This window comes from Mustela putorius, unplaced genomic scaffold (assembly GCF_011764305.1).
Source record: "Mustela putorius furo isolate JIRA1106 unplaced genomic scaffold, ASM1176430v1.1 tig00003913_pilon_pilon_pilon, whole genome shotgun sequence".
In the NCBI taxonomy this organism is placed as follows: domain Eukaryota; kingdom Metazoa; phylum Chordata; class Mammalia; order Carnivora; family Mustelidae; genus Mustela; species Mustela putorius.
The window spans coordinates 10,925,729-10,940,928 of record NW_025422060.1 but is presented as its reverse complement, the minus strand read 5'-3'; the positions used below and the strand labels follow the sequence as shown (position 1 = coordinate 10,940,928).

At 35.8% G+C, this 15,200-nt stretch overlaps 1 protein-coding gene across 4 annotated transcripts in view; it reads left to right on the top strand.

Moving 5' to 3' along the window:
* Positions 1-12,075, top strand: part of MINDY3 (MINDY lysine 48 deubiquitinase 3) — an 81,949-nt gene extending 69,874 nt beyond the window's left edge. For 3 of the 4 annotated variants that reach the window (XM_004757566.3, XM_004757565.3, XM_045069102.1), the window contains 4 exons: positions 3,343-3,415; positions 5,840-5,927; positions 9,503-9,574; positions 11,107-12,075. In XM_004757566.3, the coding sequence (XP_004757623.1) occupies positions 3,343-3,415; positions 5,840-5,927; positions 9,503-9,574; positions 11,107-11,256 (383 nt within the window). In that variant the 3' untranslated portion in view covers positions 11,257-12,075. The remainder of the gene's footprint in view (positions 1-3,342; positions 3,416-5,839; positions 5,928-9,502; positions 9,575-11,106) is intronic. The other variant, XM_045069101.1, reaches the window with a different exon arrangement.
* The last annotated feature ends 3,125 nt before the right edge of the window (positions 12,076-15,200 follow it).

The following is a 15,200-nucleotide window of genomic DNA, read 5'->3' as shown; positions in this document are numbered from 1 at the left end:
CCCTCCTGCCACCCCCACTTACCCCGACCGGTGTCGTCCCCGCCCTCCTTCTGCTCCAGGTTTTGTAGCTTTTCTGTCACATAATACAGGGGGTTTTGCAGGCCAGCCCGTAAATTCACTACTCCTTTCTTTCTGATTTTTCAAGTGCTTACACAGTGTTTTTGGTTGAACTATGGTGCCTGAACCTTGTTGAAACTTGTTCAGGCTAGTTTGAACGGTCAGACATGACACTGCTTGTTGGGCAGCCATGTGTCAGGCAGCCCTTCCTCCTCAGGCGCTCCCATCTACTGGGGAGCCAGACGAGCAAACCAGTAGTAATACGAAGGCAAAGAGGCCAAGGAACGCTGAAACATGACAAGGTCTTAACTTCATGATGGTGTCCTAAAATCATGATGAGATGTCACCTCACATCAGTCAGAATTATCTGGTATCAAAAATGCAAGAAATAAGTGTTGACAAAGATATGGATAAAATAGGGGGGTACCCTCTTCGTTCCCTTGCCTGGGAACAAAGGTTGCATACTTTTTTCTACTGGTTATATTACATTGCAGCTATGTGTTATTAAATTTTTAATAATAAGGTTAAGTAAAGTATAATAATACATCGTTTAGTGAAAGAAAAATTATTATTTGACTAAAACTGGCATTAACTTACTTTTAGATCTCAGTTTTATTTTGTATTCCCAAAAAAACTTGACTCTCTCACACCTACAGTGGTTTGAAAACGTTACAGTCCTAAGTGCGGCCGTGTCCCCGCTCCCCCCTGCCCCCGTCCTCCATCTTCTCACAAGTTGTCTCCTGCTTTCTCTGCTAATTCTGGGCTTTGCTTTCCTCCTGCAGCACAGTTTGACTGGTGACCAGACTTGCCAGGCTTTCCCTTTTCTTCCCTTGTCTTTCAGAACAGAAATCGGGATTTGGTGCAAATGGTGAAGCTTCTCGGGAAACGACTCCCTTGACTGTCACTTGCGTTCTCCTGCACCAGTGCTTCTTTACACGCAGTTATTCCTCCTCTCAGCCACTTGACACATTTTACAGTCTGTTAAGTTAAAGCTTCTTTTTCTTCTAAAGACACAGCTTTTTCCCTTTTCAAGTGTTTTAAACACAACTTAACCATACCAGAACACTTACATGTTACCTGCTTAAGATCACAGCTGGTGCACTCTCGTCCTCTCGCCGCCTCCGGTTACCCGTGCGTTCAAGGTCTAGAGCGCTGCTGTGGTCCGGTGTGACGGTCAGCAAATGGTCCTTGCCGGTATTTCCTCTGTTGTTGGTACCAAGGGCTTATCATTGCAGCATCTACTTCCATCATCTCTCAGGGAATCGGTGCCTAAATACTAGATGTCCTAAGCTTCATCTGCTTTCAGACTTAAATATTTCTTTTTCTAAAGATTTTGCCTAATACTTTATTTGGTATGAATTCAAGAATAAAGTAATATCAAAATAAAGGTTTTAAAAAGGTAAGCAATTGTCCAAATCACCTCTTCTAATCGGGGGTATAGTAAAAGTCTTCAGTGTATTATGAAAATTACACTACAGTCTAGCTTTAAAATACCCTAAATGTAGAATCACTGGGCTGGTAGTTACTGTTGTTCTCGAGAATGTGTGTGATTAAGATACTCATAAGTATCTTAAAAATATGCTGGACTATGTATGCTTGAGGTTAATCGTGTTTGAGTGAAGAAGGTTGTTTGTTGCCCCAGTTTTTGTTTGCCTACTTTATAGGGCCAGTTAGCTCCTGGTTTAGTCTCTATTATGTTAAGAAGTGGTAAGACTGCCCACCATTCAGGGTTCCTGAGGAACATTGTAATACAGACTGTTTATCAGGTGAATATACACATAGCCCCCAAAATAAGGAAACCTATGGAGAGAATTGTCCCTTTCAACTAGGGGCCAAGTAAAGCCTGTTTTACATTTTGAATGCTAAGGTTTTAGCTGTGACTTAGCTAAACAAATGAGTTTTCTACCTTTTAAACTGATCAAATTTAAGCTTACAAAGCTTGAGTATTTTCACACTTACCTTCAAACAAGTTCTTTACTCTCTATACCTCAGATTACTGGTAACTTGAAATCTGGGAATTAAACCTTCCCTTCTAAAAATTATACATTTTTACTTATCCTAAATAAGGGGGCCCCGGGTGACTCAGTTAAGTGTCTACCTTCGGCTCAGGGCATGATCTTGGGGTCCTGGGATCAAGTTCTGCACTGGACTCCCTGCTCAGCAGGGAGCCTGCTTTTTCCTCTGCTGCTCTCCCTGCTTGTGTGTGCTCTCTCTGTCAAATAAATAAATAAAATCTTCTTTAAAAATAGATATAGGTATTTATATCTATATATCCTAAATGATTCTTTGTTTTTTAGGCAAGGCCAATTTTTCTTCAAATGGCTAAGCATCTGCTTAAGAGTTTCAGACTATAAAATCTTAACTTCTTTCTTCCCTTTCTGAAAGAGTATATGCCACATCCCGAAAGAACCACTGCACTGTATTCTGGAGTAAGATAGAAGTGGGCCTTTTGTACATCTTGTTCTCCATGACAAGACTTTGTTTTTTAAATATCTAATTCCCGAAAAGGATATTGTGTGGAAAGTTGATTTAAAGCTGAAATAGTCTCCAGGAATGAGTAAATGGGTAGAGAAACTCAGACACTGCACATTTAAGGGAATGAACTTGCTTGTTAAAACTGTGATTTCAAGTGCCCCTACACGCCTTTGTGTGTCATGTGCTATTGCATCATCCGAGTTTGGGCCCTTTCCCAATGCTATTTCCTCAGCAAGCCCAAGAAAAGGAATATTTTCCATAAACTCATCTTCATCAACCGTTTGTTTCTGTCCCAAATTCTCAACTTTTGAATTTTTCCCTTTAAGTCTATGGCTTTTACTTAAATGAAGTCTGTTATAGGGATAGCTCTTGGTCTTAGAGCAGCGTATCATTAACATTCTTTCAAAAAGAATGACATTATAACTGACATTGTAACTAAAGAAATTTGGTGGTAAAGACTTATTTTAATTGGCTTTCTTAAAGGGAATTTAAAGGTTCACACTGTTATTCAAAGACAAACATACCTAATTACTAAATAATTATGATAACTTTAAATAGAAAAATACTTTTATCTTTGACATTTATAACCTTTTTTAAGGAGTAATTTCACTTTTAAGTTTCCTGAGAATTCTCAGGTACAAGTCATGTGGGATTTTTTTATTAGAAAAATAAATCATTGCCTCTGTGCCCAGAAAAGTCAAAGAAGAGAGTATCTAATAATAGGCACAGTTGCCTCTCACATGATTTTTCTCCTAGCATTTCTTAAAGCAAACTCTTACTCAAGATGCTAATGCTGTTTTTCTCCCCCAGATAATGGATTCATACCTGATTCACTTCTAGAAGATGTGATGAAAGCATTGGACCTTGTTTCCGATCCTGAATAGTAAGCGAAACAGGAAGTATTATTTAATGGACTCAGAAAGAGTCTATCACATTTAAAACATGACACAGTTTTGCCTTCTTTAAAAATCTAAACCTGAGTATAGGAAGCTTAGTTCTTTATGTAAAGCAAAGATGTAAGGAGAAAGCAGTATTTATAGCAGATTCAACATACTTAAAATGACCTTTTCCCCACACTTTTCCTATTGTTTTTTCTCACTATAAAACCTTCTCCATTTTTAAAAATTCTGTGCATATCTGAAAGTAATGACAGATATCTATGATGTCCATATTGCTAGTCGTCTCACTTAAAGGACCGGCAAGCTTCGGACTTGGTCTTAAAGACATTTGATCGAAGACATTGCACATTGTATATCATTAAATTGACTGATCTAAAACCTTTTTGTAAGCAACCCCAGTATGTTACAGAATATAGTTTTCAGTATTGCTAAATGTCCTCTTTTGATACTTTGTAAATTGATACATCTCTAACTTTTCATAAATGTGTGCTTTTTGATATCGATGAGAATCTCTTAAGGGGATATATCTGTTGCTCAAATATGAAAATACAGAGATCACTATGATCTATACTAACTTTTCCTTCGGTAGATTTTAATTTTCAGTCTCAAAGTTATCTGACAATGAACAAATTAGAGCTTACAAAACAAAAGAAAAGATTCAGCAAAAGCACCATCAAACATTTAAATACACAGTTTTTAGAACTTGATATTTAAAACTGTTTTTAAATAGCTTGCTACATTTTGTTTGAGAGTATGAAACACATTTTCAAATGGCTCACATCTGAATTAATTTATCTATTACTAGAGCTCTGATATTATTCATTCTTAATAGACATAATCATTTCTAACTTAAAGAGGAGGAACTCAATTCAGAAAAATGAACTTGTCCAATAAATGGTATAATTGTAATTATGTATTTTGTAAAATCGCAAATCGTTATTTCTTCTAAATGGATTTCCAAATAGAAACCATCTTGTTTATATCACTGTAGTTTGCAAAAGAGAATTGAACTCAAGCAGTTTTGATTGTTGACAGTTCTTAAGAGGGAAAGGAGAAAAAAAAAGTTGTGTGTTTTTTTTCCCTCAAATTCTTACGTATGTGGCTATCGTCTACTTAATTTTCCTTTATTCATCAGGATACATAACATACCTTCAATTATAAAGTTAGTGCACTTGAGTTAGATTGTTTTTCCTAGAGGTAGCTGACAAATTGGACTGAGTTTTTCATTCTGTATTTTGGCCTACTCACATTTATAATATGTGATGGCCTATAAACAAATAGCACCGCATTAAGATTAATGAATTAAATACATTAAATATGACCTTGCCTTCATTTGTTTCATGCCCTAATCTAACCTAACATGCCCAGTCTTACTCAGACCCGCTCTACCATCATATCCTTTGCATTATGTAACAAGGTATATTTAACCTGTCACTTAAGATCTGGGAGAGAGGGGCTCCTGGTGTGGCTCAGTGGGTTAAAGCCTCTCTGCCTTTGGCTCATAATCCCAGGGTTCTGGGATCGAGCCCCACATTGGGCTCTCTGCTCAGCAGGGAGCCTAATTCCACCTCTCTCTATCTGCCTGTCTCTGCCTACTTGTGATCTCTGCCTGTCAAATAAATAAATAAAATCTTAAAAAAAAAAAAAAAAAAGGTCTGGGAGTAGAACATAGAAAATGAAAATTTTCTGCAAAGACCATTTTCATTTTTACAACTCTGCCTTCCCAGTTCCACCTAACCCCTTTCACCAGCCTTGGCTCCACCTACATGGCAAGCAAAGCGTGTTCCCGGTAGGCTGTTCCTGGAACAACGCAGTCTGCACAGTCCGCGCCTCTTGCGGTCACTCGCTGTGCTTCAGCATTCTGTGCCTCTTCACCCTATACCCTTCAGTTACATTGTCTCAATTTTAGCTTCTTTTGCATTTGGTTCTTGAAAGTAAGCCTTTTGGGAGATGTTTTTGATTATCTGAAGTGCCTTTGACATGGTTTCTTTTTCTCTTTGAGCTTAAACATTTTTTTTTTTTTAAGTTCAGTGGCTCATATGATTGTTAAATTCAGGCATACCTATGAAGCAAAGAGAATTGCCTTTGGGAGGTTATAAGCCTGCGTTTACAACCCAAGCTTTTGAAATTACTTTACCTAATAAGGGGCAGTGTTTCAAAGTCGTCATCATCATTTAAATTCTAAATAGTAACAGAGTACTCTGGTTTAAAAATAACCAAGTTTTGGCAAATTAGATGTCATTCCTGTGTATTTGTCACTAACGGTCTAAAAAGAACAGCTCTTAAGATTTTTGGCAGTGAGATGTGTTATAGTACTACTAATTTAATCTCTATGAAAGAAGGAAAATAAGCTTTTTCTCCTTGGGTATTCCACTGTTTTTCTTTTTTTTTTTTTTCCCTCCCCGTAGTATCAATCTCATGAAGAATAAACTAGATCCGGAAGGATTAGGAATCATCTTATTGGGTCCATTCCTTCAAGAATTTTTTCCCGATCAGGTAACATAATTGAAGACATACTATATGTTTTGTTCTCCTGGGATGAGCATTTCATGATTGTTTCAGCATTTCTTTTCTACTCATGTAAAATGGTATAACATGCAGCTAGAAGACGAAGAAAGTGCTGTTACGATGTAAATACTTTCCCATACAGAGAGGATAAAAGGGTATGTGTGTTCCAGTACAGTAATGCAGAATTTCTGGGGAGGGGGAAGTGGAAGAGCGCGCATGCACCGGCACATACAGCTAGGGTACTGGTTTTTAAAGGAGCTGTAACAATGAGAAGTGCGCGCAGTAAGAAGAGAAAGACCCTCTCTACCCTCCTGCACCCTGTTTTCCTGCTCTCAGGTCATTCTTACTCATAAATGGTACTTACCTTTTTGGAACTTTTAAAATACATTTAAATAAAGAAAGAAGGTAAAGGAGTCTGTGTGCAGGAGAAACACCTAAGTTGCAGGAGAATTTTAGTTGAGTGAAAGTAGAACCTTGGAGTGGAGCTGTACTGTTTCATGTTAGGACATGTCTTCCACAGGGCTTCGACAGGCGCTAGTCTCCATACTCCTGAGTCACCTCTACATCGTTGACAAAGCCAGTTCTGTAGCCCATGCCTGTCTTTTCTTCGTGTTTCCTAGCTCCGTGAAGGATGTTACTGCTAAACCAGATGCCAAATTTAGGCCAGGCATAGTGGGATCATTTCATCAGATACTATAATGGTTTAAGTTAAAGATCTGTGTTTCAGTAGAAATGCCAGTTTCTATTTCACCTCTCTTATAAAGGAGATGTACTGCCAAGCTTGAAGTCATGGAGGGAAAAGGTCAAGATAGAGTTGTTAATTTTATGTTTTAGGTTTAAATTATCTTTAACAGAGTAGACATTACTGACATTCAGTCTTGGTAATTAAAAGAGAACCCATATTTTCTAAATCTAGATCTGTTATGGTTAATGCGAGTAAAGAAAGTGAGGTGAAATTCAAAGTAAGTATATAACAGAATAGCTAGAGGTCTTTAAATTTTGGTAAATACTTCATGAAAAACTTTTTTTTCTGACATTATTAAAATGACTATTGGATTGTGATATCCTCTCTCTCTTAGATATCTTAATAAATGTTTAGTAAATGATAGCATTAACTTTATAACATTAAATTTAAAATTATTGCACTAAATTTGGGGGCAGATTTTGAAAAGTGCTTGGGAAGTATAAACAAAGTGGGATAGTTACCAGCTCTTGAAAATCTGCATCTCAGATATGATTCATTACATGATAGTACTTATAAATATTTTAAGAACTTATTAGTTCAAGAAATTAAATTTTTAATTGTATTATTCCTTGAGATAATTAAAGAGAATTTTAGTCCCCTGGTCTTTCAAAATGTAATCTCCAAAAGCTTGTTAGAAATGCAATTTCTCAGGTCCCTCCTCCAGGGGATTCTCATGGTGCCAGACTTGCTGCTTCAGAGAAAGACTGGGCACATTCCCGCCCGCTCACCTGCTTCTGAACTTTCTGGGGCACATCCCTTCTGACCATGGTCCACACCACTGAGACCTCTTTATACTGCTTTGTACCTGACCAATTTTGTGAAAGTCAGTAAACCTTTAATCAAGTAAAGTTGCAAAATGGGTCAGAAGGGCAGCCAGGAAAATATTTATCTAACTTCAGTGATCTCTACAAACATTTAAAGTAGGTGCGAGGGAAGAGCAACTTCTTTGCCTAAAGGAGAGGCAGAGTGGAGAGGGAGGGAGGTTGGGGGGCTGCAGAGGAATCCAGAAGCATTTCAAGGCAATTTATTTATAATAAGAATAGCAGAAGCAACTTCCATTTTTTTAAAGCTCATAACTATGGCCCAGGTACTGTGTCCCTTATAAATTAGGTACTATTTTCCCTCCATTTTGGCAATAAGGAAATTGAGGATTAGAAAATGTAAAACAATAGCTTGAGGTCACACAGCTAGACAGTGGCTAATGGAGCAGCCCCGGGATAGGTATTGCGCCACTGTGTTACAATTACCTTCTGTTGATATTTTGCATTTTCTGCCAGTTGTTCATGAGTGGAACTAAAGAATATAAATTGTGTATCTATTCCAGTGAAATATTTGCTTTCATTAACTCTGAAAATAAACAGCCAAATTATTTAAGTAACTAATTCCATCAACTCATGTATGCAATTAAGAAAATTATCACATTTTTGATTTTTCTATTTTTTAGAAAGCATTTTGAGTAAGATACAAGAGTTATAAGCTTAGATTTATTAGATTTTTTTTTTTTAAGATTTTATTTATTTGAGGAGAGAGAGCATGTAGGGGGAAGGGACAAAGGGAGAAGCAGACTCCCCGCCAAGCAGCAAGCCCGATGCATGGCTCCTCCTCAGGACCCCGGGACCAGGACCTGAGCCGAAAGCAGACACTTCACTGACTGAGCCATCCAAGCGTCCCGATTTATTAGATCTCTTTTCTCAATTTTCAAGAATTCAAAATAGCCAACAGAGTCTTTTCATGGGAAAATGACTATTACGTTTGTCTACAACAGAAAAGTCAGACAACTGAGTAGTTGGAGAAATGGCATAAAAGCTAGACTGGTTCTGTATTTTAGGATTCTTGGTTGCAAATCACAGCCTGAGTTGACACAAGTGGGAAGGAAAGGTAAGAACTGTGAGGAAGCGCTTACAGGCTTTCAGGAACTGAAGCAGGGAGGACGGGGGCGGGCTGCCCCTCTCCCGTGGGTTCTCTAGAAAATCGAGCCACTGTTGCCAGCAGCTCTCTTCTCTGAGTTACAAAATGGAACAGATTCTAATGTGGACGAGGACCAGCTTTTGTCCCATGCATATCCTTGTATCAGTCAGTTAAGGCAAAGGACACGAGGCCCTAGGCCCTGAGGGAGATCACTGGAGCCAGCCAGGTACCTTAGGTGGGGCCAGACCATTGATGGCCTTGAATAAGAGGTTAAGAGAATTGGACTTGATCTTTAGCGAAGGTTAAGGCAGTAAGGCTAACATGATCAGATTTCCTGTAAGTTTAGTAAAATGGGAATTTATAGGATTTCCCTTCTTTATTGGTTATTATTAAAGGCTCTAAGTGTAATTCGCATCTTCATTTCCCACCAGGCTCTTTTCACTGTTTAGAAGTTGACAATATTTAGATGGGAGAGGGTGGGTGGAAACCCTTTCCTTTGTAAGCCAGTGGAAAACACTGGTACATAGATGTCTGTCTGCAAGCTGACGAAGAGTGACATTACTGCTCTTACGTATTATTTATTGAGAGGAACAAATTATTTACAACCAGAAAAAGGTAAGATTTTAGGAAACATTTTTGTTTTTTAGAACCTTGTCCTTTAAAAAAAAATAAACCAGAAGAGCTTATAATAAATATCAGTACTTCCCCATTTTACAGCATCTTCCCCAGAAGCCACTAGTTAAGTTTTTATGTTTTTTAGTAGATAAGGTCTTAAGTTTCTTGCTTCAGCAAATGATTCCCCCATCAAAGTATATGGATTTAAGAAACTTGAATTTTCCTTTCAACTACATTTTCCTTTCGAAGTATAAAAGTAAACTTTAAAGTTTTAATAGTATTTTATTTATAATAGGGCTCCAGTGGTCCAGAGTCTTTTACTGTCTATCACTACAATGGATTGAAGCAGTCAAATTATAATGAGAAGGTATGAGCATTCAGAGTAATTTGTCTTCGCCTTAATTTGGTAAATATGAGTCTGTAACAAGGTTTGATTCCCATAAAATTGTCCAAGAGTCTTTTACTCTCTTTACTGCTACAGCATATTTCAGAACTGGTTGTATTTTGATTTGATCAGTATATGTTAGTCATTGAGATCTTCATTAGTGTTTTGGAACAATAGTTTCACTGTGACAAAACAGCTACATTTACATACATTTTGTTACTCTCGGCTGTATCGATATTACTAGATCAGATTTTGCCCATAAAATAGGTCCTGTTTTATCTGATAATTGTAATAACTTGAGTTAAATGCTTTGTGGACCATTTTTCAGAAAAGATTATACTGTGGAGAGTTGAAAAATGTGAGTTGTAGTCTCATTGTATTAAATTGATTTCATCATAGAGAGTAATATATTAATGCAAATAAGAATTGCAAATGTGTTTTTATGAAAACTCCCAGTTAAAACTAATAAAGTTATTTCTTTAGGCTGCTCAGATAGATTAGAGCTTTTATATTGGAAGAACATAATTAGAACAATCCTGTGTACCAAACACTAATATATAAAAATACATATACTTTGGAAGAAGACAGTCTGTATCTATTCCTTTTAAATTATACATTTGGAATTTCCCTTCCTACAAAAAGAGATTAATGACGGACTCGTTTAATATACACAGTAAGCTCTTTTAATGAGTTAGGGTATTAGTATATTATTTCACAGACAGTCCTAAAAGTTTTTTGCAATTAAATCAGAATAAAACTTGTTTCTAGTATCCATCTGCCCATGTATATTTTATATGATCATCACCACTGTATATAAACTACTTGGCTAGTTTTACCTACCAGACTTTTTCTACTGTTTGATTTTTGTTTCTGCCCTGACAGCCGCCTTAATTTTTTTCCCATGGTTTTTCATGTAGTACGGAATACACTCATGAATAGCATTTTATAATTACAAAAGCAGATTTCATTGACAAACATCCAGTTTGCTCCTATCTGTGGAAATTTTAACCCTTTCAAATTTTAAAAGGTGAACTCCTCCTCTGAATATATAGCTCTTTTTCTATTATAGCTTCTAATCTCATGAGACAGCATGACCATTCCAGTGCCTCCATATTAAAGCAGTAAGAACTATATGTTATATAAATAAACATTTCTTCCAACTGATATGTTATTTAAAGGATGGTATTTTTTCTTTATCAGAAACAACCTGCATGTATTTTAGGATTCACATGTTTTTGAAGTCATGATCTTAATATCTAAAAATGAACTGCCAAGCTATGAGTTAAAATGTGTATCACCATCTTGTTTCCAAATACATTTTTACATTAACTAGTAAGCAAATATTCTTGCTCATAATATCTATCAAAATAAAATTAAAGTTCCATATGAAATAATATGCAAGGCCTGAATAAATATTATATATATATATATATATGCAAGGCCTTATTTGCTAGCCCATGCAAAGTTCTCTGTCCTTCTTAAGACTGACCTCTGTGGCTTTCTTTGTTCAACAGGTAATGTATGTTGAAGGGACCGCAGTTGTTATGGGTTTTGAAGATCCTATGCTACAAACAGATGACACTCCCATTAAACGCTGTCTCCAAACCAAATGGCCATACATTGAATTACTGTGGACCACAGATCGCTCTCCTTCACTAAACTAATTTGCCTATTTATAAGGAAGATTGTAATAGCAGATGTTGAAAGAGGGATGCAAGACTGGCAGTTGGCTACATGAAGCTATACACTGGTATCATTGATTAACTGTAAATAACAATTAAAAACACATTTTCAGTGTTTAAGATATGTTTAAATTATTTGTTTTAAAGCTTTATGTTAAAGGTTACCCTATTTTAAGTCTTTGTGTGAAAGTTACTAGCAAAACTAAGCTTTAATCAGAGTTCATCACTTTTACAGTCAGATAATTGGTCATTTATTGAATTATAAACATCCTAATACTATACAGCATTTATATATTGAGTATCAAAGTTACTATTTATAAACTACTTTGGGTTTTTATTTCATTCAGACATATTTTATGGTTTCAATGATTCTGGCTTGCAGTCTATCAGCCTCCACATTGAAATGCACAAGAGTTAAATCTTTGTTGTTTCTTCTCTAAAATCTGGTTTCCATTAGGAATACTGATAAATTATCAACCTGGATTCTTTGCCAATTGGCTTAGCTCTGGCATGTTTATAAAAAGTAGAAACTATAAGGGAACATTACCATTTATTCACTGATATATAGAGGATGTATTTCAAAAAAAATGATAGGTAAGAGAATCTGTTTGATAGTCTTAACACTGTTAACTCACTGTATTGCCAAATACACTTTTCCAAATTTGTCCCAGCAGCCCTGTAAGCCAGCTTTCTTGTATATTTATGTGATAAATGCATGAGAACATCTGTTATTACATTAGTATATTGCATTATTTATTACGATCCTGGTGGATGGCTAAATAAACACTTTTTTTTCTTTAACTGTAGCTTGGCAGTTTTTACATTAGTGACTCAAAAGAAGCTAATACTTAACGGTGTTTCTGCCCACCAATCCTTAGACTATATCATAGAACAAATGCCTAATGGACTTCTACAACCTTGAAAAGGAGACCAAACTGTACACTGACAAAAGAATTCTGTAACTTACTTGTCAGCCAGGAGCACTAGAAGCTCAGGAGGCAAAGTTACAGAAAGGCCCACCCTGTTTATTTTAGAGAGAGATTTTACTTTATTTCAGTAAGTTTGTTGCCCAGCAATTTGAAAGGTGAATAGCTAGAATTACTTTCTTTCCTTCACTTGAGAAGCATTTGTCAAGTGTACTCTTAGGAATTTAATAACTGAATTTCATGGACACCTGTGTGGCTCAGTTGGTTAAGCGTCTGCCTTCAACTCAGGTCATGTTCTCATGCTTCTGGAATCGAGTCCCACATTGGGCTCTCACTCAGCGGAGCCTGCTTCATCTCCCTCACTTCCACTCTCTCAAATAAATAAAATCTTAAAAAAAAAACACCTAAATTTTACCTTCATTATTTAGCTAAATATGTTTGTATTCGCTCTGTGAATTTGGGGTTTTATTTAAATTTTATTTTTATAAATGTTAATGGTTCCAGTATAAGGTTTATAGCATAAGAAAAGAGTGGAACAAGATTTTATGTATGATTTTTGGTGACATTATGTTCAAGAGTGTGATACAAGCTACTAGAATTACAGCTGTACAATGTCTTTGTTATTAATGTTGGCTGCTTCCAAATGTATATAAAACACAATATGCTAACTCTGGTCCCAAATTCCATAGGATTATGAAGAAGCATAGATTTTCTCATAAACATTGAGCCTACAAAATAGTGTTTACTTTTTTACGATTATATAACAAACCATCCCAAAAACTTCATGACATAAAACAATTGTTTTACAAATTCTTTGGCTGTGGACTTTAAACAGCACAGTAGGGAGGGCTTATCTGCTTCTCAATCTAGAGTCTCAGCTTAGAGAGTGGAGGGATCTTTACTCACATGACTGGACCTTAGCTCCATCTAAGGGACAGATATGGAACACATAAAGCTGTGGATACATTTTCCTTCCACATGTATGTGAGATGCTTACCAAGATCAATAATATGCTGGGCCATAAAGCAGTCTAGAGAAACCCCCAAAAGTTGGGTAATTAAGCAGCACATTTCTGAATAACCCGAGATTCAAAGGGAAATCAGAAGTTAGAACATGTTTTACTGAATGAAAATAAAACAGCAAAAATTATGGATGTGACTATAGCAATGCTTAGAGGGAAATGAATGGCTTTAAATATATTATTAAAATAAAGGTTTGAAAATTGGAAAGCTAAGCTTTCATCTCAAAACAAACTCAAAATAAACCAAAGAAAGTAAACAAGATAAAAAGATGTATTCACATATAAAAGGATGAATTTGTACCCCTACCTCACACCATATGCAAAACATAACTTAAAATGATCAGAGGTCCAATTGTAAGAGCTAAAACTATAAAATTCCTAGAAGACACAGGAGTAAGTCTTCATGAGCTTGAACCCATAGTATGGTTTCTCAAAATACCAAATACAACAAGATTGGACTTCACCAAAACTAAAACCTTTGTGTGTCAAAGAGCATTATGAAGAACAGAAATATTTTCTCCCCATTCTATGGGGAGAAACCATATGTATCAGGGAATTTGTATCTAGAATATATAAAGAATGCATAATTCAAGTAAAAAACAAGTAGTTTTCAGTGGGCAAATGATTTGAAGAGCTTTATCTCCAAAGATGATACATAAATGTCCATCTAGTAAACACATGAAAAGATGCTCAACATATAGCCATTAAGCAAAATCAAAATCGCAAAATAACCATGTCACACCCACTAGGATATTTAAAAATCAAAGAAGACAAGAGTTGGCAAAGATTAGAGAAACTGGGATCTTCATGTTGATGAGGATATGAAATGGTGAAGTCACTTCAGAAAAACGGTTGTACAGTTTCTCAAAAAGTTAAACACAGCATATGATCCAGCCATTCAATCCTAGCTACATAATTTGTACAAAACATTTACACAAAATCTTTTATGTGGGTATTCATAGCAATGCTTTTCATACTAAAATGGCAACAACCGAATTGTCCATCAAATGATGGATGGATAAATATAGTATACACGTATACAACTGAAAATTATTTGACAGAAAGAATTCCACATGCTACAATATAGATGAACCTTGAAAACATTACAATAAGTTAAAGAAGGCTGTCACAAAAAGATCATCTATTATATGATTCTATTTCTGTGAAATGTCCAGAATGGGCAAGCCATAGAAACAGCAATGGGATTAGCAGTCACCAGGGGTTGAGAATATTGGAATACAGAACTGAAAGCAAATGCTTCCAAACACTGATGAGAAAATAATACAAATTGTAAACCAGTACCCCCAGGAAATAGACAAAACAGTATTTATTTTATGAAGCCAAAATTGTGCTGAAACAAGACCAGAACCTGACAAAGACTTTACAAGAAAGATTACAACCAAATATTTCCTATGATCATCAGCACAAAGATCCTATACAAATATTAAACCCATGAATAAATTTGTGTGTGTGTGCGTGTTTGTGTATGTATACAATGTGCTTATATGTAATACATAACTAGTGAGTACTGCAGAAGTATTAAGTTTATTTAAGATTAATAAATCTGTAGCTTAACATTAACAGATAAATAATGGTAAGAAACTAGAAATCAATTTTAAGAACTGGAAAAAATACAAACAAATGGAGGCTAAATAATATGCTACTACACATCCAAAATGTCAAGAAATCAAAGAGGGAAGCAAAAAATACCTGGAGAGAAATTATAAACACTACAGTTTAAAATGTTTGAGCTATAGCAAAAGCAGCTCTAAGAAGGAAGTATATAGCCTATGTCTAAAGAAAACAGCCCTACATTAGTAGAAGCAAGGAAATACTAAAGATCAGAACAGAAATAAAAGAAAGAAAACTAAAAAAAATAATAGAAAAGATCAATGAAACTAAGAGCAGATTCTTGGAAAAGATTTTAAAAAATAGTGACAAAACCTTATACTACTCAAGATAAAAAGAAATTCAAATAA